Source organism: Guillardia theta, assembly GCF_000315625.1.
Source record: "Guillardia theta CCMP2712 unplaced genomic scaffold GUITHscaffold_82, whole genome shotgun sequence".
NCBI classification, from domain to species: domain Eukaryota; class Cryptophyceae; order Pyrenomonadales; family Geminigeraceae; genus Guillardia; species Guillardia theta.
Genome location: NW_005434592.1, coordinates 326,290 through 350,125, shown reverse-complemented (window position 1 = coordinate 350,125; position 23,836 = coordinate 326,290). Strand labels below are relative to the sequence as shown.

General features: G+C 54.9%; 8 protein-coding genes across 8 annotated transcripts; 4 read left to right on the top strand and 4 right to left on the bottom strand.

Moving 5' to 3' along the window:
- Nucleotides 1-589: 589 nt before the first annotated feature.
- On the bottom strand, nucleotides 590-2,162 carry GUITHDRAFT_115263 (hypothetical protein; the record flags this gene model as incomplete). Its single annotated transcript, XM_005825639.1, has 7 exons — nucleotides 590-694; nucleotides 943-988; nucleotides 1,084-1,124; nucleotides 1,169-1,236; nucleotides 1,428-1,545; nucleotides 1,620-1,679; nucleotides 1,725-2,162. The coding sequence occupies 7 exons, from the start codon at nucleotides 2,160-2,162 to the stop codon at nucleotides 590-592; spliced, it is 876 nt and encodes a 291-aa protein (XP_005825696.1).
- A 309-nt stretch (nucleotides 2,163-2,471) lies between these two features.
- Nucleotides 2,472-4,199, top strand: GUITHDRAFT_115262 (hypothetical protein; the record flags this gene model as incomplete). Its single annotated transcript, XM_005825638.1, has 13 exons — nucleotides 2,472-2,522; nucleotides 2,580-2,732; nucleotides 2,787-2,831; nucleotides 2,894-2,917; nucleotides 2,962-3,027; nucleotides 3,077-3,118; nucleotides 3,160-3,216; nucleotides 3,268-3,314; nucleotides 3,363-3,480; nucleotides 3,531-3,593; nucleotides 3,639-3,674; nucleotides 3,727-3,823; nucleotides 4,096-4,199. The coding sequence occupies 13 exons, from the start codon at nucleotides 2,472-2,474 to the stop codon at nucleotides 4,197-4,199; spliced, it is 903 nt and encodes a 300-aa protein (XP_005825695.1).
- A 729-nt stretch (nucleotides 4,200-4,928) lies between these two features.
- Nucleotides 4,929-7,711, top strand: GUITHDRAFT_144101 (hypothetical protein; the record flags this gene model as incomplete). Its single annotated transcript, XM_005825637.1, has 5 exons — nucleotides 4,929-4,991; nucleotides 5,041-6,241; nucleotides 6,294-6,422; nucleotides 6,444-6,538; nucleotides 6,587-7,711. The coding sequence occupies 5 exons, from the start codon at nucleotides 4,929-4,931 to the stop codon at nucleotides 7,709-7,711; spliced, it is 2,613 nt and encodes an 870-aa protein (XP_005825694.1).
- A 341-nt stretch (nucleotides 7,712-8,052) lies between these two features.
- On the bottom strand, nucleotides 8,053-9,595 carry GUITHDRAFT_165169 (hypothetical protein; the record flags this gene model as incomplete). The annotated part of the gene is made up of 5 exons (XM_005825636.1): nucleotides 8,053-8,076; nucleotides 8,157-8,858; nucleotides 8,905-9,028; nucleotides 9,081-9,133; nucleotides 9,233-9,595. The coding sequence occupies 5 exons, from the start codon at nucleotides 9,593-9,595 to the stop codon at nucleotides 8,053-8,055; spliced, it is 1,266 nt and encodes a 421-aa protein (XP_005825693.1).
- Nucleotides 9,596-11,450: 1,855 nt separating this feature from the next.
- Nucleotides 11,451-13,882, top strand: GUITHDRAFT_115259 (hypothetical protein; the record flags this gene model as incomplete). The annotated part of the gene is made up of 8 exons (XM_005825635.1): nucleotides 11,451-11,669; nucleotides 11,770-11,921; nucleotides 11,977-12,174; nucleotides 12,237-12,464; nucleotides 12,513-12,581; nucleotides 13,191-13,569; nucleotides 13,616-13,777; nucleotides 13,832-13,882. The coding sequence occupies 8 exons, from the start codon at nucleotides 11,451-11,453 to the stop codon at nucleotides 13,880-13,882; spliced, it is 1,458 nt and encodes a 485-aa protein (XP_005825692.1).
- Nucleotides 13,883-14,258: 376 nt separating this feature from the next.
- GUITHDRAFT_154664 (hypothetical protein) lies at nucleotides 14,259-16,481 on the bottom strand. The gene is made up of 9 exons (XM_005825634.1): nucleotides 16,354-16,481; nucleotides 15,857-16,130; nucleotides 15,764-15,811; nucleotides 15,515-15,580; nucleotides 15,438-15,470; nucleotides 15,275-15,325; nucleotides 14,981-15,038; nucleotides 14,592-14,752; nucleotides 14,259-14,338 (listed from the first exon to the last, which is right to left on the bottom strand). The coding sequence occupies exons 1-9, from the start codon at nucleotides 16,452-16,454 to the stop codon at nucleotides 14,330-14,332; spliced, it is 801 nt and encodes a 266-aa protein (XP_005825691.1). The 5' UTR covers nucleotides 16,455-16,481; the 3' UTR covers nucleotides 14,259-14,329.
- Nucleotides 16,482-18,471: 1,990 nt separating this feature from the next.
- Nucleotides 18,472-19,928, top strand: GUITHDRAFT_154663 (hypothetical protein). The gene is made up of 7 exons (XM_005825633.1): nucleotides 18,472-18,543; nucleotides 18,881-18,952; nucleotides 19,004-19,109; nucleotides 19,301-19,376; nucleotides 19,424-19,568; nucleotides 19,621-19,655; nucleotides 19,819-19,928. Exons 1-7 carry the CDS (start codon nucleotides 18,478-18,480, stop codon nucleotides 19,904-19,906), a joined length of 588 nt encoding a protein of 195 aa, XP_005825690.1. The 5' UTR covers nucleotides 18,472-18,477; the 3' UTR covers nucleotides 19,907-19,928.
- Nucleotides 19,929-21,912: 1,984 nt separating this feature from the next.
- On the bottom strand, nucleotides 21,913-23,184 carry GUITHDRAFT_144096 (hypothetical protein; the record flags this gene model as incomplete). The annotated part of the gene is made up of 6 exons (XM_005825632.1): nucleotides 21,913-22,085; nucleotides 22,126-22,231; nucleotides 22,295-22,363; nucleotides 22,421-22,571; nucleotides 22,637-22,946; nucleotides 23,028-23,184. The coding sequence occupies 6 exons, from the start codon at nucleotides 23,182-23,184 to the stop codon at nucleotides 21,913-21,915; spliced, it is 966 nt and encodes a 321-aa protein (XP_005825689.1).
- Between the last annotated feature and the right edge of the window lie 652 nt (nucleotides 23,185-23,836).

The window sequence follows — 23,836 nt, the reverse complement described above, 5'->3', positions numbered from 1 at the left end:
ATATTTGCATTCCTTTTTAATAGTCCCACTCGAATAATCACAATTCATGAATAAACCCGAAACGGTAAGAATTCTTGCCCGGACCGTGACTGACCCTATGGGGGGGGGTGGTGGAGAGAGAGAGAGGAAGATAGGAAACTGGAAGAGCGAGGAAGGGGAGGGGAGGAGAGGAGATGAAGTGGAGGAGGGGAGGGAAGGAGCGTGGGGCATCAGAAGATCGGCAGGCAGCTGGGAAGGTGAAAGGGAGAGGAGGATGAGGAGGATGAGCGAGGAGAAACTTGCCAGCTGACCCCACTTCCTCCCTGGTTCGCCCTTGACGATGTTGGTGAAGATCTTCCAGGAATTCTGTCAGAAAGAAGAGACCATGACTTCACCAGTGCTCCTGCTCCTGCTGCTCCTGCAGCGCTCCTGCTCCTGCCGCTCCTGCAGTGCTCCTGCTCCTGCTCCTGCTCCTGCTCCTGCTCCTGCTCTTGCATGTGCTCCTGCTCCTGCACGTGTTCCTCTATCCCCTTCAAACCGCTTCTCGTGTCCGTCTCCGACCTACTTCACTGCGTGCCCCACTGAACTTCTCTCTACCTTCCTCCCGACCTTATCTTCGCGCCTCGTTTCGCCTCCTTCTTACCTCCTTTCCACGGGTGAAGGTGTCTTCGTCTTTCCAGATGCAACTCAATCCATCCACCAGGTTCTTGTTGATCTGTACCGAGAGATTGTCAGCACGCAGATAGTGGTTGAAGTGGAGGTGGTGGTAGTGGAGAAGGACGAGGAAGAAAAGAAAAAGGACAAGGAGGAGGGAAAGGAGAAGGGGAAAAAAAAGGAGGAAGAAAAGGAGGACGAGGAGGACGAGGAGGAAAACGAGGACGAGGAGGAGGAGGAGGAAAAGAAAGAGAGGTAAAAGCAGATGCAGGGGATAAGATAAAGGCACAATGAGCAGGATAAACTCACCGCATCCTTGTTGACGTACATCCTTTCGAGCTGCTTCTTCAGCAGCCTGACCAGCAAGATCACATGGGACCCTCTCTCTCCCCCTCCGCCCCTCCCCCTCCATCCCCATTCCCCTCCTCTCCTCCCTCCTCCCTCTCATACTCAGGATCTCTGATCTGTTCGACTATCCATCCACCCACGAGCTGCTCGCCAGTAAGTTGAACGGGAGGTAGGAAGAGACTTTTACCTTGGAGATGAACCCAATCCTGAGGAAGGGGATGTAGAATCGGCTTGGCCCGATTACTCCGTACTGTCCTGCATGTATGGCGCGCTCACAGAAAGGAGAGCAGCAGGGAGCACCGGACAAGAGGGAGGGAAGTGAATGCGGAACTAGTGAAGTGGGAATCGGGAAGGAATGGCAGGCAGAGGGAGTCTCGGAATGGCGGAGGCACAAGAAGAGGAGAGGAAAAGTCGAGGGAGGAGGGAGGAGGGAGGAAGAAGTTTACCTGCACATCCGACCACGCACAATCCTGCTACCTTGGCTGGTTGGTCGGCAGCATAGCACATGCCCACGTATCCTCCAGCGGAGTGGCCAACGATGAAGACTTTCTCTGCATTGAGAACCTGGAGAGCAGGACGACTGAGGTAAGAAGAGAGCAAGAAGAAGAAGCAGAGAGCAAGAAGAAGAGACTTCTTACCTCTTCTACCAAGCAACTCACTTGCCAGGCCCAGGTGTCCTGTCCATATCGAGTATTCCCCTGCGTCACAATATCAGATGGTTCCAGACAAGCAAGAATGAGCACCGGCTTCGAAGATCTCCCCAACCCGAGGAAGTCTAACCCGTACACGCACGCGCCTGTCTGCATGCTGACCTCCTTCATGTTCTTGCTAAAGTGAACGCTGTGTGACCCGAGGCCATGCAGGAAGATGATGGGCGGGAAGTCAGGCTTGCGAAGGCTCTCAGGCGGCTCGACCTTGACGTAGAAGACCTGCTTGCCATCGAACGGGAAGCTGCTTTGTGTGATCCTCGCGCTCTCAACCTCTGCCGCCATGCCCAAGCGAAGACCTGAAGGTTCGCGGCGTGAGGGAGAGCAGGAGATGGCAGGCGAAGGAAGGCGCCTGGTCACGTCTCTCCTCTCGATCCTCATGCTGTCGACCGACTTGAAGCTGTATGGCGACAGGAAGCCGCTCGACGTCTCCAGTGCCGCCAGCAGCACGAGGCCCCCGACCAGTTTGTGCATGGCGGCCACTGGCTCGGATTGGTCAGCGCGGGGAAGAGGATACACGATAACCCATGCAGTTCGGTCGTTGCGATGGGGCGAAGCGAGAGGGCGGAAGGAGGAGAGAGGAGCGAAGGAGGAGGACGAGAAGTTAAGGGGCCCATAAGATGACGACGATCAAGAGCAGCTGAGGACAAAGCTGGTGGAGTTGAACTTGTAAGTGGGGAAGGGATTCAGTAAAAACTCACCAGTCGAGCAAGCATGCTCATGCGAGGGTACTGGGCGACTGCCCTACTCCTGCTGCTCCTCTCGGTTGTTCAGGCTGGCGTGATGCAGCAAGCCATAAGGGGGCAACTGCAGCAGAAGACATACATACCCAAGGTCTGACTTGCTGAAAGATTCTGGCCTCGGGCCCGTCCTGTGATGCTATCCTGGCAGGGAGAGTTGTTGACCTGGCTCAACGGCCTGCTGTCGTTAGACTACTCCAAAGTCGAGCAATGTGCCAAGTACGTGGAGTCATGGGGGCGATCCAAGTTTGACCAGTGTTTCAGTGGAGCAGCTTATTGCCAGGTCCTTGACGCGCTCTACCCGGTAGTCACACATCTTTCGACTGCCAATCTTGTTGACTTTCTTGGCTGTTGGCAGGAGGAATTCCCTCTGCAAAGGATATCATATCATGCGAAAGCTGAGGTATGCTGGAGCCCACTCCTTGTCGTGCGAGATCTCGCCCCCTGACTCTTGTATGCCGACAGCACGAATCGATCAAGAACTACAAGGTAGGCCTGTCAGATGATCTCTAGGTTCTGAGGTTTGCTGCAAGATCATGCAACAATTCTTCATGGTCAAGGGGATCTCGAAGCCGATGGATGTCGAGAGGATGATGAAGGTTCGCATGGTCAGGTGCCTCGATCTGCCGTCCTTGACCTCTCGTTCAGGGCAGGCCGATCGACAACTTGGAGTTTCTTCAGTGGCTCAAGGTCAATCTCTCTGGGCCCTAAGTGCTTCTGAAACCTGCAAGGGATTCTACGACGAGCACTCGCGGGGTTGCGAGTACGACGCGGTTGCAAGGAGGAAGGTACGGCACGGGCTCCCTTTGCCCTTGTGTGCCACATTGAACTTGCGGCAGAACGCGGGGCTGAAGGTTGCGACGTCCGGGCCGTCGCTGGTCTCTCGGTACAGGAGGGCGTGTGAGTCGTCGGTTCACAGCTTGTCTCCCACTAGAACCCCGAAGAAATCTTCGACTCCCAGCAAGCCTCACTACGGCACTTCCCACGTCGGAGCCGCCTCACGAGCTTCGTCCGTGGAATCACCTTTCCTCTCTCCTGGTCCCAGGAACAGCGTGAGTCCTCCCCCTCCTCGAGCTTCTCCTCCCCTCACTTGAGCCTGCAGTGCACCCCTGCCACCATCACGCCGGGCACCAGGACCCCTGAGCCTGCGCTCTCCCACCACCAGGTCTCCCATGTTGGTGCGCGGCAGTTGAATCATGCAGTGGAGCAGGTACAGCAGTACAGAAACGAGATAGAGGTCCTGCAGGTATCCAGCTGAGGGAGGGAGTTGGTGGGGAGGAGCTAAAACGTGTTGGTAGCACACAGTCCAAGAGCTCGAGAAGGAAAGAGATTTTTATTACGGCAAGTTGCGGTCAGTTGAGCTTCTTTGCCAATCGACAGAAGAGAATCCCGACGGTGAGAGCCGTTGAGACGAGACTTGAAAGTTGCTGACATGCCTGGCGGCTCTCAGTGCCTGAGGGAGTTCTTACTTTCTGCAAGGCATGCCATCCTTGATCCAACCATAGAGTGATCGTTTGTGTAGAGTCTGCTGGAAATCATGTACGCTGATGGGCCTGAAGAAGAGCAAGGGCAAGTTGAGCCTGGTGATGCTGCAGGAGGAGGAGGAGGAGGAGGAGGAGGAGGAGGAGGCGAAAATCTCTTGCTCATCCTCGATTGCTTTTTATCAGGACACGGCAAGGCGTCCGTGCAGGCAGGCGACGAGGCTATCGTGTTGGAGCGTAAGGTGCTTGCCAACGCTTCCTGTTTCTGCGCGAGTGATGAGTATGGATAGCTCGCGAGCCCCGAGCCATCCAGCCGGTGAAGGTCTGACCGCCTGAGGATGAAAGCGCACGTGTAGGTTGCAGTCTCTCTCTGCTGTTGGCCCATGTCTCATCCACTGTCGCTGCCTCTGCTCCACCTCAAACACTTTTCCGCTCCTGTCTCAACGCGACAAGAAATTCATTCATGTAGGTCGCGTGTCGCGTTTTTGTCGACCTCAGTTGTGTTTTCATTCAAGATAAATATGAATAAGTTGACTGCGAGCTCCTTCAAGATACATATGAATCACTTTGAATCAGTTGATAAGTTGACTGCGAGCTCTCAGTTTACCTTCAAGATACATATCAATCACTTTGAATCAGTTGATAAGTTGACTGCGAGCTCTCATTTTACCTTCAAGATACATATGAATCACTTTGAATCAGTTGATAAGTTGACTGCGAGCTCTCATTTTACCTTCAAGATACATATGAATCACTTTGAATCAGTTGATAAGTTGACTGCGAGCTCTCTCGCTTCTTGTACCGCCGGCCTTGTTTGTCCTTTGCGGCACCACAGGAGACTTGGAAGGTCTGAGAAGAGCTTTGAGTAAAATTGTTTCTGTCGGTCCGGCCCGGGTCCGTCGCAATGGTGACAAAGAGAGGGAGGGAGGGAGGCGAACAAGGAAGACTGACGCGAGCGACGTGCTGCTGAGGTGAACGAGCAGCTCCTACCCTGCTCGAGTACGTGAACCAACGCATCCATGCTGTCGCTATGCACCCGTACAGCGCACAACAACGGGACGGGAGACACGACAAACTCTACGGTGAGTGATGAAGAGAGGACGACGGGGAGACTGAGGGCGACATGTGTAGGTTGGTATCCAGCTGGACGGCACAACCATCGAGCTCGTTGAGTTCGGAGGACCGGCGTTCTTCAGCGGGATGTGTGTGGGAGATGCGGTGGTAGCGATCGATGACGTGGAGGTGACGGAGAGCAACGTGCGAGACATGCTGGTAGGCTGCGACAGGCCTGGTACCTGCGTCAAGATCGAGTACTGCAAGGGAAGCTCGGACGAGCGACTGACGGCGAAGCTGATGAGGATCTCGATCGAGGAGATGAAGACGAGGTCTGCCATCTTCGAGTCGCTCCAGGAGAAGACTCTCGTCACTCACGACAAGGAGGGGTTGTGTGTGCTGGATCATGACCTCGTCAATGCCATTCTCGAGAGCATACAGAAGCTCTCCACCGGATCGCCCGGCCGGAGCCCCGACAGCTTCGTGTCTCCTCGGCACACCTACATCAACTCGCAGTTCCTCCGATGCTCCAGCCTGCCGCACGAGTACTCCATCCCCGTCATGGAGAAGCTTCACCGCTCCCAGAGCTCCTGGACGGCTCCGATACAACCAGCTGAAGCTGGAGCTGGAGCTGGAGCTTTCGGAGCTGGAGCAGCCGAGGGTTCGCCGCAGAAGTTCAGCATCCTGTCAAGATTTCAATCAAACTTGCAGCTGGGGTTTGCACGACAGATCACGGAGACAAACTCATGGAAGTCACCGAAACCATACAACTACCGAGATCACGCCGACATGTCTACGATTCCATCTTCAGACTCAAACACTGAATGCAACGAGTCCCATGAGCGAGAGTCGTCGCAAGGGGATGGTAGCTGGTCCTCAAGCATCCGGGTCTGTGAAGAACTGACCATGAAGATCGAACGAGATGTCGAGCAAGTGCTTGCCGACCTCTCACATCTCAGAAATGAACGAAACCTGGGTGCAGACAATTTCAGAAGTTCAGACGATGACTCTGACAAGTCTAACAGCCTGCTGGGTTGTTCGATACCGGACATCAACGGCACCGTCGTGGGCTATAAGTTTGAACATTTCCCGCTCCAGCACGACTCGGAACCTGCCAGGCGGCAACTCGTCGCGGAGGACAAGGCAGGTCGAAGATGCGAGGGAGAAGTGACAGACGCGAGGACGAGCACAGCAGCTGAGAAGAGCAGCTCTTCCCGAGATGAGGCCCTCGTGACTCGAGTCATCAAACATTACCAGAAGAATCACGAGGAGATCGCTGGTGAAACGTTTGTTGCTGTGTAGGTGGGCGCCTGATATATTGTTTCAAACAGAGCTGCTGGCGCTCAGAAAGATGAAAACATTCCTAGAAGACAAAGTCTCAAAGTTGAACGAAAGCTTGAACAAATCAAAGAGAGAGAACTCGGAAGCCAGCAGTCGGTTGGACCAGCTCAAGAAGGAAGGTATGAATTGGAAAACAACAGCAAGAGATCTGCGGAAGAAACTCAACGCCTCCAAGTCCGAGCTCAGCCAGGTCAAGGAAGATCACATGAAGCTGAAAGACTTGTACTCCTCAAAGGTACTCGCTCATGTGTTGAGATGGCCGCTCACTGTTTGGTGTATGCAGGAACGAGACATCTTAGCCATGGAAGCAAAGTCTTATATCATGAAGTCTTCCGGTGAGATCAAGGCAAAGAACATGTCGACGGAGATGAAGCACATGAAGAACAACATCGAAGCGATGAGCCTGATCTGTAACGAGTTGAAAGAAGGATTCCAACAGGCAAACGAGCGTATGCTTCTTCTGGAACAAGAAATGCAAGGAGAGAAGGAGCGCGCGAAACTCTTGCTGGAAGAGGTGAAGAGCAAGGAGCTTCAAGTCTCGGATCTCAAGCAGAACCTCATCTACTGTGAGAGCAGCAACTCAAGCAGCGCCCACGAGGCTCGGCAAGCCTTCCACTGGATCCAGAGAAAGCTTCATGCAGCGCGCGAGGAGATCAACGAGCTGTCAAGCACCTGCCAGGAGCTGCGAGAAACGAGCCGGCGGCTGCAGCATGAGCAGCTCTGCGGGAGGAACGCGCAGGAGAGTGAGAGGCGACGGATCTTTCAGCAGATGCAGGCGATTGTGCGGGAGATAGAAGAGCTCACGTCGTTGGCTGCCGACTCGAGCTCAGAGAGCCGACGACAAGAAGCCAACGAACTCAAAGTGGCTCAGAGGCTGATGAAGTTGGCCGAGGACATGGAGAGGATGGATGTGAAGTTGAAGGACGTGGCGAAGCTTCAGGTGCTCGTCCAGGACCTGCTGACCTCCAAAGATGGTCAGATAGAGCGCCTGGTGCAGACGATGCTTGAGGCCCAACAGCAGCTGGAGGCTCAACGAGTCCAGCACGCGAGTGAGTTGGAAGACCGAGAGGAGGAGGTGAAGTCAGTGCGGTCGAAGTTGCAGTCCATCACCCAAGACATGACGCAATCAATGGCGCAGAGCCGCCTCATCCTCAACAAGTGCGACGAGGATCGCAGAGCCGCCCTCCGCGAGGTTGCGGCGCTCAAGAACGAGAACGCGATGCTGCATCACGAGCTCGAGGCCAAGATCCTCGACAACATCGCGAGTCATCGGCGGCACCAGCAGCTTGTCAGCTACTTCACAAGTCAAGTCGCGAGAGTGGAAGCTGACACGCTACAGCTCGAGAGTTTGACCAAGACGCCGACTGACAGCCAACAGGAGCAAGAGGAAGGGAGGGAGGGCGACTGACAGGTCAGCAGCCTCGTTCAGCTCTCGTTCCATGCTCTAGCTTTCATCTTTTAATCGTAAACTCCCTGTGGAGCCACAAAGAAAGTTGTCGCGGGGGGCTGCTCGCCCTGCACCTCCGTCCAGAAGGGAGCCTGCAGCACCTCAGCTCCTCTTCGCAACCCCCCCAGCAGCCTCTCACCTCATCCACGTTGACGCCTGGCAACTTCTCCACGTCCTTGCACAGACCGTAGGCTTTCTTGACAGCCTCCGCCTCGCACACCTGCAGGCCTTCAGCTGGAGGCGACGCTTGAAGTCGGCGCTCACGTGGGTCTTGGAGAGCGGGCAGAGGTCTCGTGCTGTCGTCAACCCGTAGCACATGTGACGTCCTGCTCGCCGTTTGCACCCGCACAAGCGCCCGCGACACTGGAACAGCATGAGGCCAATACGAACTGCGGGCAATCTTTACCCGCTCGCCCAGCTCATCGCAGTACGCGGACTCGCTCAGAAAGATCCTGAAGACTCTGCGGAAGCGCTCGACGAGGTTTCTGCAGCAGGATAAGCACGAGAGGGTCTTCAAGGTCGCCAACCGATCAAGAGGTGAAGCACTTGGGTTGTGATGCAGCTTCCACCAGGTAGGCTTCGCCTCTACTTCGGCAGCACTGGATGAATGTTGCGCTTCGTCGCCAGCTGTTGCATTGGCAGCCGAAGGCTCCTCGAGCTCTTTACCCTCACCTTCTCTTACCTCTTCTCCTCCCTCCTCCTTGGTCTCATCTTCCACAGAATCTTGTGCATCGGCATTCTCATTTCCTTCAGAACCCTCAACGGCGGACTGCCCGTCATCCTCTTTCGCCTCTGCTGGTTCGGAGGCTTCGGAAGGCACGGCGCTGCTGTTTCCGCCCTCGCTCAACGCGTCTTCAGCGAGCTTCACCAGCGTTATCCACTTGTGCTCCATCTGAGACGGCAGAGCAGCAAGAGATTGAGCAGAGATGGACTTGTAGGCTCTTGTCGACCCTCCGTCAATGTACGCCACTCCTCCGTTGTCGGGTAGGCCCTGCGGCCATGCACCCTCAGCGCCTGTATCCAGCGGTCCTCCTTCCTCAGTGCCGCTGAAGGAAGTTCTTCTCCCCCCAGTGCAGGTGCACGCAGGCCTTACGTTGGGGTCGAGACCCTGCCAGGCCTCTCAGCAGCTTTAAGGTCAGGTCGCTCGATCTAACCTCCATCTCCTCGTCTCCTGCAGCTGCCGAGTCGCAAACGCACCTGACGCCATCCCCCGACATCGTGAAGTCAGTGTACGAGGACGGAGAAAGAGACTGAAGCCTCAGCTGTGAAAGAGCAGCTCTGCACATGTCACGAGTCACAAGACAGGAGTTGAAAATTCCTCAACCTTCACCTGGGCCTTCGAGCCATGGGCAAGGACCAACGGGGGACCACTTCATCGTGCACCTTGGAACCGGGATACATCTCATCACGTGTGGATATTGCGGGAAAAGGGCCAAGCTCGCCAAAGACATCATGGGATGGTGGCATGTCCAACCCTCTGACCTTCACTGCTGTGCTCGCACCTTGCCAATCATACCCCGATCGCATGCCCCTGGCATCCTTCCCCTCCCACACGTATGGCCACTCGAAGTCTCCGGCCTCACCATGCGCAAAGCGCTGAGGGTTCTCTTCGAAGAACTCAGACAGTCCGGCCGGCTCTCTTCCGAAAGCCAAAGTGTGCTCGTCGGAATCGATTGCCCAAGGGTCTGGCGTTGACCATCTGTCGTCGATAGCTCGTGCTTCGGCATCCAGGTCTTGTCTTGATTGCTCTAGCTCACCAGGTTTCATGCCATGCTCGCTGATCCTCTCGCATGCCATCACAATCACCAGCGCCGCCACAGCCGCCGCTCCCAACCACCGAGCCATGGCTGAAGAGACGCTGTTGTCTATGCATCTGGCCAACCCCTACTATACCGTCGAGGCGGCCCGCCCCGGGTGATTGGAGGCCCCTGCCAGACTCGCCAGTGTCGGACGGTCCAGCAGGCGAGCCCCGGGCCACGGAGGCCCCCGCAGCTGTGACAGTGTCATGACTCGGACTGAGTACCGAGTACAGTATCACGGCCGCGGGCCCGCGGGGGGCGGCCCGCCCGGCCCCCCGGCCCCGGGCCCCGCGGGCCCGCGGCCCTGCGGCGGGCACCCGGTGACTCAGTCGGACTTGATCGGACAGACTCCGGGGCGTGACCTCGTACCGCCGGTACTCCGGCCGAGGCGCGGCCGCCGAGTCGGAGGCTCACAGAGTCAGCGGCCGGCAGACTCCGACTCGAGGCGGAGGCTTGCCGAGCCCACTGAACTCAGGAGACCGTACCGTACCGTCAGAGGCTTGCCAGCCATTCACTGATCAGTGATTCACGGTAACTGTTCCGAGTTCAGTCACTGGAAACCGTAGCTGAGGCGGCCGCGGGCCGCCGCGGGCCCGGGGGCCCGGGCCCGGCTGGCCCGGCCCCAGTGACTTCCGGGACTCGTCCAGTAGCCCTGACCAGCTGACCGTGACCTCACTGGCACCGCGTGACCGACGGTCTGACGGGGTCCCGGGCCATTCACAGTGTCACCGTGGCAACCCTAGTACGGCCGGGCGGCGCCGCCGTAGTACGGTAGCGGCCGCCGTGTGTTTGGGGTCGCAAGCCTCCGTAAAGAAGATACGCCTTATGATTGAATAGTCGTGATGTTGTAGCCTTCAGGACCCGTGCGGCCCTAACGCGAAAGGGTGTGTATTACTTTACAATGGGGTGCACAGGGGAGGGGTGATCAGATCTATTGTTCTCGTACGCAGCCTAGGGTAGGTAGTCAAAGACCATCCCGCAGTTACGGCTGGCAGGAGCATCGTAGGCCAAAAGAGTCGGTTTGAGGTGAGCCAGTAGCTAGGTGGAGGGGGTTGAGCGGGGATGGGGATAGTCACGAGGGGTTACCAGTTCATGGCGGCATTACAGGCTACACATGTCCGGCAGGCCGTAAGGTGGTGCCGGTCATCGGGAGGGGTACTTCCTGGTTGAACCCCTTGTTGCACTCCAACTTATAGAGGAAACATGGGGTGATTAATAGGTGTAGTGAGGGTGGAGGGGGTGGAGGGTGGACATCCGGGGGTCTACGCTGGAAAAGCTGACATCGGTCAATTTACAACCCATATGTAGTAACCCTACCCCCTCTTGCAGGCTTTTGACTTCAGTTACAGTTTACTACCCCTCCTTCTTCCTGATAAAGATATGGTACAGTACCCCACCGCCCACTCACAACACAAATACAAATTACGTACCTACCCCTTTCTCGTATTGTTTCACGCTTCGCATCGTTTCGATCCCTTGTTTGTATCTGACAGCAAGCCTCTTGAACGCATCTCTTCCTCGCGTTTGTATCTTTCCTCGTCCGAGTTGCACTTCTCGTTACCCCTCACCTTGTATCTTTCCCGCAACACATTCGCTCATTCCCTTGTTTGGCTTCTCTCTATCATCTTTTGTTGACGTTGATTTCTTCGAATCCGCAATTCTCCTGAAATCTCAACAACTCACCTCTCACCATTGGGAGATTGTCGCGAGGGATACAAGTTTAACGGATGGCAAGAAGTTGCTTGATGCTTCCTCGTTGGAGGGAGAGCTCCCGAAACAGAAAAGACAAGAAAGTTGTTCCTGTTCGCAGTTTCGAAGACAGCTGTTTCGATCTTGATAAAACCAACACAGCAATAGGAATCCCTTTCGATGAAGATGATTTCCATGACATTGCGCAATCAATGGAAGACTCTTCGGATCAATCTTTCGATCTAGAGCCTCCACATAACGACCAGGGACCGAGAGATCTGCCTGTGATTCATATCTTGGCACTGACCGAGCAATGGTACATGCCCAGCTCACACATCGACCTCAGAGGAGCTGAAGAGATTGGAAGAGGCTCATGTGCCACAGTCTACCGGGCCAGGCTGAAAGAATCCGGATCAGATGTCGCGATTAAAGTACTTTCAAGACGGTGCTCGGCCTCCCATGCCATGAAAGACATGATGCAAGTGGGACCTTGGCCGTAATGTGCTGCCCTCTGCTTACCTTGACTTGCAGGAGGTGATAGTTGCATCCAGCCTCCAAAAGCATCCCAACATTGTCAGCTTCCTTGGGGCCTCGTTCGAAGGGTCGAGCATACAGATTGTGTACGAGCTCGTGGATGGCTGCACATTGGAGCAGCTGTATAACGAGGAATGTTCTGGGAAACGGTGAGGAAACAGCTGCAAGCCAGTGCGATGTTACAGTCTGACTTTGATCGAGCAGCCCCTCGATCGACCTGGTCGTCTCATGGTCGAAGCAGCTGTCTTGTGGCTTAGCGTTCCTTCACGATGGGAAACCGAGCATTATCCATCGCGACGTGAAGCCCGACAACATCCTCATCTCCTCTGACCGCAGCCTCCTCAAGCTTACAGACTTTGGTCTGTGCAAGGTGATCGATAACCAAGTTGGTCGTTACTCCTGGTAAGCTTTGATCCTTTGCTTGAAACGCGCGGACAGCCCCGACTGATCACACTTTTTGTCAGGCAAGGAGCGCAGGTGACGGGAGAGGGTTCGCAGCGAATGAGCGGCAATACTGGAGCCTGGCGGTACATGGCGCCCGAGGTCTTCAGTGATGGGCAAGACGGTTATACGGCTGCGTATTCGTCATCAGCGGATGTGTTCTCGGCTGGAATGGTCATGTGGTACATGTATCATGGTGAGCCCCCGCACATCGCTATCGAGCCCCGACTGTTGGCTGAACTAACTGCAAGGTAAGAAACAACCTCCTCTTCTTCTCTTCCATGACGTCATCTTATCAGGCAAGGATTACGACCTTCTCTGGAGAAGATGCAGCAAGAACACCAGGAGCTTGCAAGGATCGTAGACCGGTGTTGGAGCCCTGTGTCCAGCGAACGACCGAGTGCAAGGGAACTGACGAAGATGCTCGATCAAGTTTGAGTTCAGCTTCTTCTGTTGTAACAGTTTAGAACTGACGCCTCAGTGTACATTATACTTGTTGTATGACATTTCAATTTTAAGAGTCTTGATACTGCTATGATGAATTAAATTACCCGAATCCGAGCCCGGTTCAAGCGAGCCTGGGCCTCCTTGGCGGCGGGCCAGTGGGCCAGGACCATCAGTGCCGCAGCCCGGTGGCAGCCCGGTGCGCGGCGCCCGGCGGCCCGGGCGCGGCTCTGGCCGGGCCGGCCCGGGCCGCGGCGGGGGGCCGCACTGGCAGTCACTCAATTCGGAGTCGCGGCCCGGTTGTGAGCGGCACGCCGACAACCCGGCCTAGGCTTTAGTAACGTGTGGTAGAGAAGGTCCGTTGGGCAGAGGCTTGACGACACAGCAGCAAGACCATCACGGTCGAGCGGAATGGGCGGCACGACAGGACATGCTGCCGCCGATCGAACATGAGTGCTAGCACATCCAAGTACGGTACATTATGATGCTTGACCCGGACCTCTGCTGTGCTCGCTCGTTGATGCTTCCTCCAGGCTGCCCGGTCCCACTCGACCTGATTCCTTGAAGAACTTGCTGAAGCCTCTCAGTGTTAACTCGAAGCCAAGGCCTCGCACTCGTCCTCCTGTCGCTCTTCCTGTCTTCCTTCACTCCCGCGCTGCTTATTCTCTGGGCTCTCACATAGGAATCAGCCCGCACGGCTGGGACCTCCCGTCTGACCCTTACCTGTCCTCCTTCTTCTGTCCGATGCCAAGCTTCACACCGGCAAGACGGCGACCATACACGTCAGATCCGAGATCTTGTGCAGGTCAGAGAAGCGTAGACAGCGATCGGTCGCGGGCGGATCTCTTCAACTTCAAGAGCACGACGCCGCGGCTGATAGTAGACGACGTTGATCGAGGAGAGCAGGAGCAGGTGCGTTTGAGCTTCAGGCTTCATGTTGACCTCTGACCTCTAGCAGCTTTCCAAGAACAAGCTCAGGAGACGGCCAGCTCGTGACGCTCTTAACCGTGAGGTCGCAGGAGGGAAGAGATTCGTCTTCCGCAGAAGGAGCCAAACCGAGCGCGTGGACTTGTCGCTGTCCTCAAATCCTAACGCACAGACAGAAGCTTACAGCTCAATGGTGAGTCTCCTACTCATGCTCACAGGCTGATCAATGACATGCGTGAACTTGTAGGACCCCAAGAAGTTCTTCAAACATGTACAGAAAGATATTACAACAACTTGATGCAAACGTGTACAAAACGATATCACGACAACGTGATGCAAGCGAATAGAACCGTTAGAAACAAGATTGAACATGCAAATGTAAGATAGTGCAATATAAGACTAGACATGCAAATCCAAAGAAAGGATTGAAGCTTTCACAAGAGACGTGGAGGTCAGTGAGGTATTGAAGTACAAAACTAGACATGAAGAGATAAGGGAGGCAGTGCAACATTAGACTTGACATGTGATAAAAACGAGGGACAGTAACGGTAATCTTGACTAGATAACGATATGAGCATCAAGACACTCACGAGATGTCTGCACAAGAAGACCGGGATAGAGGAAGACAGAGTCGATGTGCAACCAAAAGTTGTCGGTTTGCATCAGCAAGCGTTATGTTTCATCATTTCATTACATGTCCATGATTTACAGTTAACATGATCATTCAATATGAGGACCCTGCGAGTCACGAAGCCTGAACATTGACATCAGAACTAGTGAAAATTGCTCACGGCAAGAGCAGAGCTCGAAGGATCCAGAAGGAGGGGAAACCGAGTAGAGGCACAGGGTACGAAAGTGAAGGGTACGAGGAGGAGGAGGAGGTGAAGGTGGTGGTGGTGATGATGTTGATGGTAAAGGGAGGAGGCAGTGGCAGTGTTGGTGGTTGTGGAGGAGGAAGAGGAGAGCAGGGAGGAAAATCAAATCATGTCATGCTGAAAGCCTCTCACCCCATTCATGCTCCTCCTCAGTTCTGCCAGTCGCATCTTGTTCTTGAGGATGAGACGATCGAGATCCAACTTCCCTTCCTCCTCCCCTCCTCCTCTCATGAGCGACTCCTGCATGCCAAGCCCCGTGTAGTTGGGGTCATTGGGGTAAAGCAGCTTCGCTTCTGTTGCCAGCGATGAGAGGTAGCAGGAGGAAAGGAGGGAGACGGAGAGGGAAGGACGAGGACGAGGAAGAGGAGGAAGAAGAGGAGGACGGGTGTGAGAGCTGATAGGGCAAAAGTGGATGGAAGGAAAGGAGGAGGAGGAGGAGGAGGAGGAGGAGGAGGAGGAGGAGGAGGAGGAGGAGCAACCAAAAGGCAAAGATGAGGATACAATGAACGATGTGAATGTACCGGATCGGATGATGGCTGGGATCTGATTGGTCGATGCATTCACGGGGCGAGAAGACGGCTGAAAGGAGGTAATTAAGCAAGAGAGAATGAGAGTAGGATACAATTCAATCACAGGATGAAACCAATAGAAATCAAGATCGAAGAGGAGGAGAGAAACGAATGAGAAAAAAGAAGAGAGGACAGGACAGGAGTGAAAGGTATGCAGGGTGTAAGAAATGGCAAGAGATTAAGAAGCGCAAGAGAGTATAGAAGGCACAGGAGGAAGATAAAGAATGAATGTGAATCACATGCTACCTCTTGTTGAGGTTCGAACTTTGGCTTCTGATTTCTCCAGTCGTCATTCTGCTGTAGAAGCAAGGATCAGCATTCATGGCTACACCTCCTCCTCACTCACAATATCCTCTTGCCCCCCCCCCTCGTCTCCAATCATTCACCCCTCTCTTCTATTTCTCACTACCAGGATATTGTTGTAGTAATCTTCCATCAACACCTGCGTCATTGTCAGTTCTTCGCTCCTTTACATGGTTGCCTTACCTTTGCCTGTTTGCTCGAAATGACATTCACTGTTGATTGTGAGCTCATCCTTGAGATCTCAACATTCTTCTCATAGCAACAAATGAGAAGGACGCCAACAAGAGGAGGAGAGGGGAGGAAGAGAAGGAGAGGAAGGTAGGAGGGGAGAGGAGAAGGGAGAGAAGAAGAAAAGGGAGAGAGGAGGAGAAGGGAGGGAGGGAGCAGGGAGGGAGGGAGAAGAGAGGGAGGAGGAGAAGGAAGGAGGAGTACCTGCCGAGCGAGTTCCCCTCGGATAGACTCTTGTACCTTTATGATGTCCTGCCATGAATGAGCAACAAGATCATCGAGTGCCGATGTTCTCACCCTCAGCTCCTGTTGCAACTTGGCATACTTCTCGTCAGTGTCAAGTTTGCGGATGTCCGAGAGGCTTGTCTTCTTGTACAGTCTGAAGTCCTTGAGCAGGCCGTCCTCCTCCTCCTCCCCCTTCCCCCTCTCGTCCTCCTCCTCCTGGTTCCCGGAGAGTTGGTCTTCGGTCTTGAGGATCGCTCCTCCGAGCTCTTCTTCGATGGCCGGCAGCCTGTCATCTCCTTCTCCGATGGCGAGCGAGGAAGGGACGCGAACTCCTGCTCTGCGCAGTCTGCAGGAAGATGATAAGAAGCTTGAGAGGACAGGAGGAGACAAATGAGCAGCAAGGAAGCGACCGATGAAGATCAGCGAGGGGAGAACGGGGTAGAGTAGTGTTGGTGTTGGTAAATCAATAGTGAAAGTGTCAGACATAGGAGGAGGAGGAGGAGAAATGGAGATGGTGGATATGTGGGGACTGGAATGGGGTGGTTAGGGCCAGAAGGGGAAAGGCTTACCTTGCCTCCTCCTTCATCTGCAGCTCTCTTTCCTGCAGCCTCTCCCTCTCTCTCTGCCTTTTCTTCTCCTCAATCTGCTCCTCAAGATCCCTCCTCAGCATCTGCTGCTTCAGGTTTCGCTCTTCCCTCTCCTTCTCTTCATCCGACATCCCTCCCCCATCCACGGCGCTAGACCATCTCCGATCCTCTGCCTGCTTCCCTCCTTCCCATCCTGCTCCTGCTCCTGCCCTCCCGTTCTCAACTCCATAGAATTTATCGTAGGCCGCCAGACTTTTCTCTCCGCTGATGGCAGGTAAGCCGCGAGCTCGGAGGTCTGCGATGACATTCCCCTCCTCGTCCCTGTGCGGAGCCCCTGCTCCTGCCCGGCCCCACGGGTCGTATCCTTCGATCGACCTGTCTATCCGCTCGTCATGCTCTCTCTCTTCCTGCTTCCTCCTGCTCTCCCTCTCCTTCTTCTCTTCTATCTGCGCTTGCAGCTCCGCTGCGTATGCTGCCTTGTCCATCCCCCTGCTGGGCTGGGCGTTGGACGCTCTCACGTCCTGCTGCAGCTCCTGCTGAGGTCTCCTCCTCTCCTCGAACTTGACTGGCGGGTCCTTGCTCAGGTACTTCACCCCGAGGGGAGCAGGAGCGCGGAGAAAGTTTTTCTCCTCCTCCCTCCAGTTCAGACGGAAAGGGGACAAGAAGTCCTTGGGAGGAGCCCTGGCGGTAGGGAAGGCATAGGGAAGGGGCTGAGGAGGAGCATCCATGGGTTGCCAGCCTCTCCTTTCTCTCTCCTGCTGCTTCTCTGCCTGCTTTCGCTGTCGATTCTCCTCCATCTGCATTCTCAGCTCCTCAGCGTAGGCTCTCTTGGGATCAACAGCGGGGACGGCTCGCGGCTCCTCCCTCCTCCACGGATCCATGGGAGGAAGAAACGAGGGTCGCACCTGCTCCCAGGCGGAAAGATTGACACCCTGCTGCTCCAACCTCCCCTCCATCATCAGTCTTCTCCCGGGCACTGGAGGATACAACACTTCTCGTCGCTCTGCATGATGGTCCTGAAGGAACGAACTGCAGGGAGAAGGAGTCAGCACCTGTCAGATCAAGTCAAAGACCAATAAGACCTGAGGGAGTCCTGCTGGTTGTTTCTTCCTTGCATGGAAGGCAACAGCAAACCTTGATGCCCTGGCAACACTGTCAGCTGTCCCATTCTCATTTACTGCACCCTTGCTGTGGTTGGTACCTGATTGATCCTCCTCCTTCATCCTCTTCTTCCTGTCTCTATCGCTCTGCATCTGCTGCTTGAGCTGCTGGGCTAGACTCAAGTTCTCGTTTTGCATACTTCGATCATTCCGACTCAACCTGCCCACCATATTTCTACCGTCGTCATGAAACATGCTTTCACGTCTTTCTCAAAGTCTTGCACTGGCTGAATTTCACGCTCAATTACTTTGACAGCTCAGCATGCCGTCTTATTGTTCAATTGACCTCTTTCTGTTCGCTTCCTTAGACCTCGACGGGTTCCCATCAGCTTCGCATTGTTTGCTTATTACGTCGAGGAATGCTTACTGTTGCATCTCCATGACAGGAATCACAGTCTCTTCACCACAACATGTCTCCCTTCACCAGGTCGTCCTCGTCCTCGTCCTCGTCCTCGTCCTCGTCCTCGTCCTCGTCCTCGTCCTCGTCCTCGTCCTCGTCCTCGTCCTCGTCCTGACTTAGCTTCCCTTGCTCGCTAGAACGGAGGTTCACTCCATGGCGGTAACTGACGGCCCAGAAATTTCCGGTGAGGGTATCCATGATGTACCCCTACCATAAAATTTGATATCAAATAAACCGGCTCTATTCAAGTTTGTTTTCAGGCTTAGTAGTTGTGGGAAACCCTCCTTGGAAAAATATTCTCTCTAAGGTAGGGTCTCCCAAAAGGAAAATGGTGGGGTGGTGTCAATTAGACAAATAGGGTGGGTGATCAGATTTATTAGGGCTGGTCGTGGAAACCGGGGGGTGGGGGGTGATGTCCTGAGCTGTATGAAATGACCGGTAGTTTCTAGTGTAAAAGGACTGTATTTCAACACCAGGGTGGGTCCCCAAAAATACTAGGGCGATCTGAAATACAGGTAGGGTGGGGTGGTTCATATTGGCGGGAAGATGGAGGGAATGAGCAGAAGCAGCGTGCAAAAGATTCTGGACGAGAACCAGCAGCTGATCCTCGCGGTGAGACGAGAGGAGGGGAGAGGAGGAGAGAGGGAGAGGGAAGGAGAGAGGAAGAGATGAGAGGAAGAGATGAAAGGAGGAGAGGGGAGGAGGAGATGAGAGGAGGAGAGGGGAGGAGGAGATGAGAGGAGGAGAGGGGAGGAGGAGATGAAAGGAGGAGAGGGGAGGAGAGAGGAAGGAGCAGGTGGTGGGGATGGGTTGGGGGGAAGGGGCAAGAAGACACGGAGCGACATCAGTAAAGTTGGGTGGAGGGTGGGGGAGGAGAGGAGGCTGAGGCCTGTAAGATGGACATCGAGATGCGGAAGAATTCTTCACGAATGACCATCGCATCGTCCAGATCGTCGAGAACCAAATGCAAGGGAGGCAACAGCACTGCGCAGCTTACTTGCAGAAGCTTCACAAGAATCTCGTGAGCTTCAGTTTGGTTGCTTTCAATGAATGAGACTTTGATTGCCTTCAGTTCATGTTGGGAACGATCGGGGATCAGGTGGTGAACAACACCAGCAATGTTGCGATGCATGCCAGGGTGAACCAAGGGCAGGATAGCTTTCCCGACGCTTCTTCAGGTTTGTTTGACACGAGCTCTACACTACAGGAAGGCAATGGAAAGTTGGAGAGCGAGAGGGCCAGATAGAAAGAGAAGAAAAGGGAGGGAAAGGAGGACGAAGAGTTGTGGATGGATAGGGAAAGTCTGAGAGATCGAGAACGAATACGCAGGTTTTCTCTCTCCTCCTTCCTTACTGACGATCAACCCCAGCAGGTGGGAGCCAGTTCATGCCGGCAGCGCGCAAGTTCACAGCGGAGGAAGGAGCTGGGGACGCGAGGGGGTTGAGGTGACTCTCAATCAACCGTCACCTGCTCGTCTCACGTCCTCTGCCAGTCCCAACCGACCTCGGGAGCAGATGCTTCAGCCCGGTGCTGGTATGGCAGGAGGGAGCGTCAGGCCATGGAGCGCGCAGGAGCGGGAGACTCTCTTCCGTGCCCTTCACACTCATGGCACACAGCACGTGGAGCTGATAGCGAGGGTAGCGCATGCGAGCTTCTTGTGTTGCCCGAGCGTGTTGATTCGTGTGCTAGGAGGTAGGAACGCGGAGTATGGAAGAGTGTCAGAGGTAAGTGAGGAGGGAGAGAAGGGGAGGTTACGATATGTCTGAGGGGAGGAGGAGGAGGAGGAGGAGGAGGAGGAGGAGGAAAGGTCAACAGGACCAGTGAAGCTACGAGGATGCAGAGGGGCCGATGAGGCTGCTGGGGGGAGAACTGAACACTTGCTTCCAGGTACATCGAGATGGAAATGCACCGTAATCAGCAGCAGATGCTTAACAGGCAGGATAGAATTCAGGCAGATCTCCGAGCTCCTCTTTGATATGAACTCTTGCTACTTCGGACGTCCCTCTCTCCCTGCTGTCAGTCCCTCTTGCGAGCATGAAACCAATCCCACTTGCGGGGAGGGAGAGCGGGGTCAACAGGAGCGAAGAGGAAGTCGATCATCGGTCCTCCGTTGCTGGCGCTTCTTCCGCTGAAGGCCTCGACCTGCTCGTACGTAAGATGGCAGGGGAACAACCTTCAAGTCACGAGCGCAAGAAGGGGAGGGAGACGGGAAGGAAAAGAGTGAGGCAGAGGAGAAGGTTCAGTACCAGCCCCCAGTGTGTGAATACGGCAATCTGTAGATTATCAGCTCTCAACAGGACAGCAGACACCAGAGGAGAGGAAGGGACGAGATTAGGGAGACGGGGAGGAGCTGACTGGATTTGATTCGATTCTGGAGATGGTGCAGTAGGGGAGGAGGATGAAACCTTCCGCTCTGAGCGATGCTTCAACCAGGAGACCAGACTCCTTGCCTGCTGCCTTCATCACCTTCATCTCCCTCCACCTCGTAGACCATACCTGAGCTTTCCTTCCTCCAGCTTGCTTGATCCTTTCTCTCTCCTCCTCCCACCTGCCCAGGACTTACTCTCCCCTTCTTCCCGCGCCCATCATTAGAGTCACCATGCGCCATCCGGCATCTCCTGCAGGTTCACCTTCCTCCAATGTGCGAAGCACTGAAACTCCACGTCTTGCGAGATCTGTTGAGATGAAGAGAGTGAGAGTTGAAGATCAAGTTGAGGGAGGCGGAGCAACGGGCTGGAGGGAGATCAGGAGGAGCAGGGGGAGTCATAACAGATCACTGACTTGCTCGACGACCCGGCCTTCATTCTCGTGACCTTCTCCCGCACATTCCATTGCTGTCTGATGAAACATTGATAAGGAGGGAGGAGGGAGGAGGGAGGAGGGAGGAGGGAGGAGGGAGGAGGGAGGAGGGAGGAGGGAGGAGGGAGGAGGGAGGGAGAAGATGAACGGTGGATGGAGAGAAGAATTGGAAGGAACGGAAGGGGAATGAGAAGTCTCGCAGGAGATATCACCGGGTGCAGCACGATCGGAGGAGAGGACGGGGATCCCTCCAAGGCGAGCATGCAAGTCTGAATCGCCCTCCGCATCGGAGACGAGAGGATGAGGTCAGGCTTGAAGGCCTCGAGCACGGGGGATAGAGCTTCTGCCTGCACGCGCGAGTTCGTGGCGGTAAGCTCGCCATAGCTGGTGCGAGAGGGAAAGGAAGGAGAGGGACAGCAATCCGAGCGATAGAGAGGAAGGGCAGCAAATGAGAGCGTGATAGAAAGAGAGAAGGAATCGAGAAGAGACGTGAGGTATGGTTGTGGGAGGGGCAGAGAGGGGAGAGGGAGGAAATAGAGAATGTGGATCAGAGTTTTGAAGGACACACAAGGAAAGGGACAAGGCAAGAGGTAGGGGAAAGAGCAAGGGACGTGGCTTGTGCGAGTACCTGACGTCGGCCGACGGGGCTCAGCCCTGCATCGATGAAGCTGGCGAGGTAGAATCGGATTATGAACGTGTCTCCCCCCCCTTCCTCCCCCCCCTCGTCATCTCTCCTCTTCCTGTCTCTGCAGCTCAACGCACCGCTCATCACAACTGCCGAAGAATACCTGGAGAGTCGCGGAGTCAGCCAGATGAGCCAGCAGACCTCCTCGTCCCCGCCATCTTCTCCGCTTACTCTGCTCCTTCTCTCCCACCTCCTGCTGCACCTTGACTCATCCCGCACATCCCTCCCACCCTTATCCTGCATCTGAACAGAATTTTCTGCCTGCCTGCATGCCTGCCTGCCTGCCCCCCCTCCTGCCTCCCTCCCTACTCTTTTCTGTCTCCGTCCCCCTCTGTCTCTTCCCGCTCCCCTTACATCTTTCTGTGTGTTTGCAACAGAGAGACCATGGCGAATCAGCAGGATCCATCTCCTCCCATCAAGAGCCTCAAGACTGGGGTGCGATGTGTGTCTGCAGTGAACATTCATACCCGCTACTGCAAGGATCAGAACAGCCGAGCTCACTCTTTCTTGACCGAGCTCCATCCCCACACAGCTTCTGCTCTTCTTCCCAGCCCATGGAAGCAGAACTCTCCTGCCTTCTTTCTTCGATCTGCTGTCGTCCGCACAATCCTCTCATGCTGTTGGCTCGACCCTTCCTCGTTACCCATAGAAGGGGCTACCGACAAGTATCCTGCATGAGGTGAGAAAGGGAAGGAAGGACGGGGTCTTACTGTCGCAGGAGGACTTCACCTGCAGACTATCAGACCTCTCCACACCCCGAGCCAAGGGAACCTTGCACGGAAGGCCGACAAGCAAGCGAGCTGCTTCGACGGGAATCTACAGAGGGAGAGGAGGGAGAAGAGGTTCATAACCAACCAACAAGAAACAAACGCTCCTCACTCTCCAGATACAATCCTCATCGAGCTGATCCACCATCTTGATCTCCTGCTCCTGTGTCAGCTCTGCGTCCTTTCCATCGAGCAGTCAAGGCAGTGACTTCACCCCGTCTTCTGTGCTGGACAACACCTTCCCGTTGTTCATCGATCTCAGACCAAACCACAAGACGTTCTCCTCCTCTCGAACATTCTCCAGCTGCCATAAGTGATTGCGATCCGTACCGATTCCCCCTGATCTCAACTTGGCGCCTTCATGATCTGCTATCAGATAAAGCTGTCGCCTTCCACGAAAGATTCTAGGGCCATGAGTTCCCTCCTCCCATCTCACGCTCCCCCCAACGCTCACGATGGCACAGGACATTCCTTCGAAGGGACTCGATGAAATCCCGTGTCGCCTCTCAGCTTCGGCATCAGGTTGCCTCCAAGTTGTACTAGTGTGACGATTCCGATCATGTTCATCGTGCCCCCCCCCCCCCTTCCCACCCCCTCCTCCTCCGCCTTGCCCACGTTGTTCTGATACTTCTTATTGCCACTACTCTTCTCCTCTTCTTCATTCTCCTCCATACCCAACGCTCCCATCTTCCCGCTCAAGCCTCCCATGCCCACACAGCTACTGTTTCGCATTGGCACTTTTCCCGATGTTTCAGCCACAGTCACTGGCAGACCAGAGCATAATATTGATTTTTAAAATTTAATCCTTTGTTTTTAACTTAACTTTGACTAAAAGCCTGGCATACCGTACTGCCACTGGGCCGGGCCGATTACTCGGTCGGTCGCCGACGGAGGCCCCGAGAACGGCCGCGCGCCAGTGCGGCCCGGCGGAGGCGGCCTCCCGAGTCCGGCTTGAATCAGGCTGGACTCCGGGATCCAGGCGTTCACTGTGCTTAGTGGCATGATGGCGCGGCCGCGGGCCGGGGCCGCCCGGGGCCCCGGGCCCGGCGCCGCCCGGCCGCCGCGGCCGCCGGGTCCGATCATCGGACTCGATCGGGCCCTCCGCGCCAACTCGCAAAGTTTGTTTCGGTCCGATCACCCGGTCCGGCCGGACCCTGTGGATCATACTGATATGACTCACCCTCTCTGTCACCGCTAGTATACGATCAGATCATGGACCGTCGGGCCGCCGTGACTCTGAAACGGTCTCCCGTAGACTCCCAACGGTAATTGAACTTCCGAGTTCGGAATTCCGAAGTTCGAATCCGACTCCGAGGCTCAGGGTACCACTGGCCGCTTACAGCCTTAATAACCGTTCCGATGTTCCGTAGCTGACAGGGCAATCATCAATTTCCAATCAACAAATTTTTGGAGTAATCATTTTCCAATCAACGAAAGTTTGCAGTAATCATTTTCCAATCAACTTTTTGAAACAATAATCATTTTCCAATCAAAACTCCCCGTTTCGTACCGTTACACGTATCTGAAACGGTCGTAACCGTATACTTTTGCAATCATTTTCCAATCAAAATCAACTTTCAAACTTTCAACTCTCCATTTTGGAACTTTACCCCACCCCTCCACCCCCCTTTAAACCCTCCGTTCGTACCCCTCC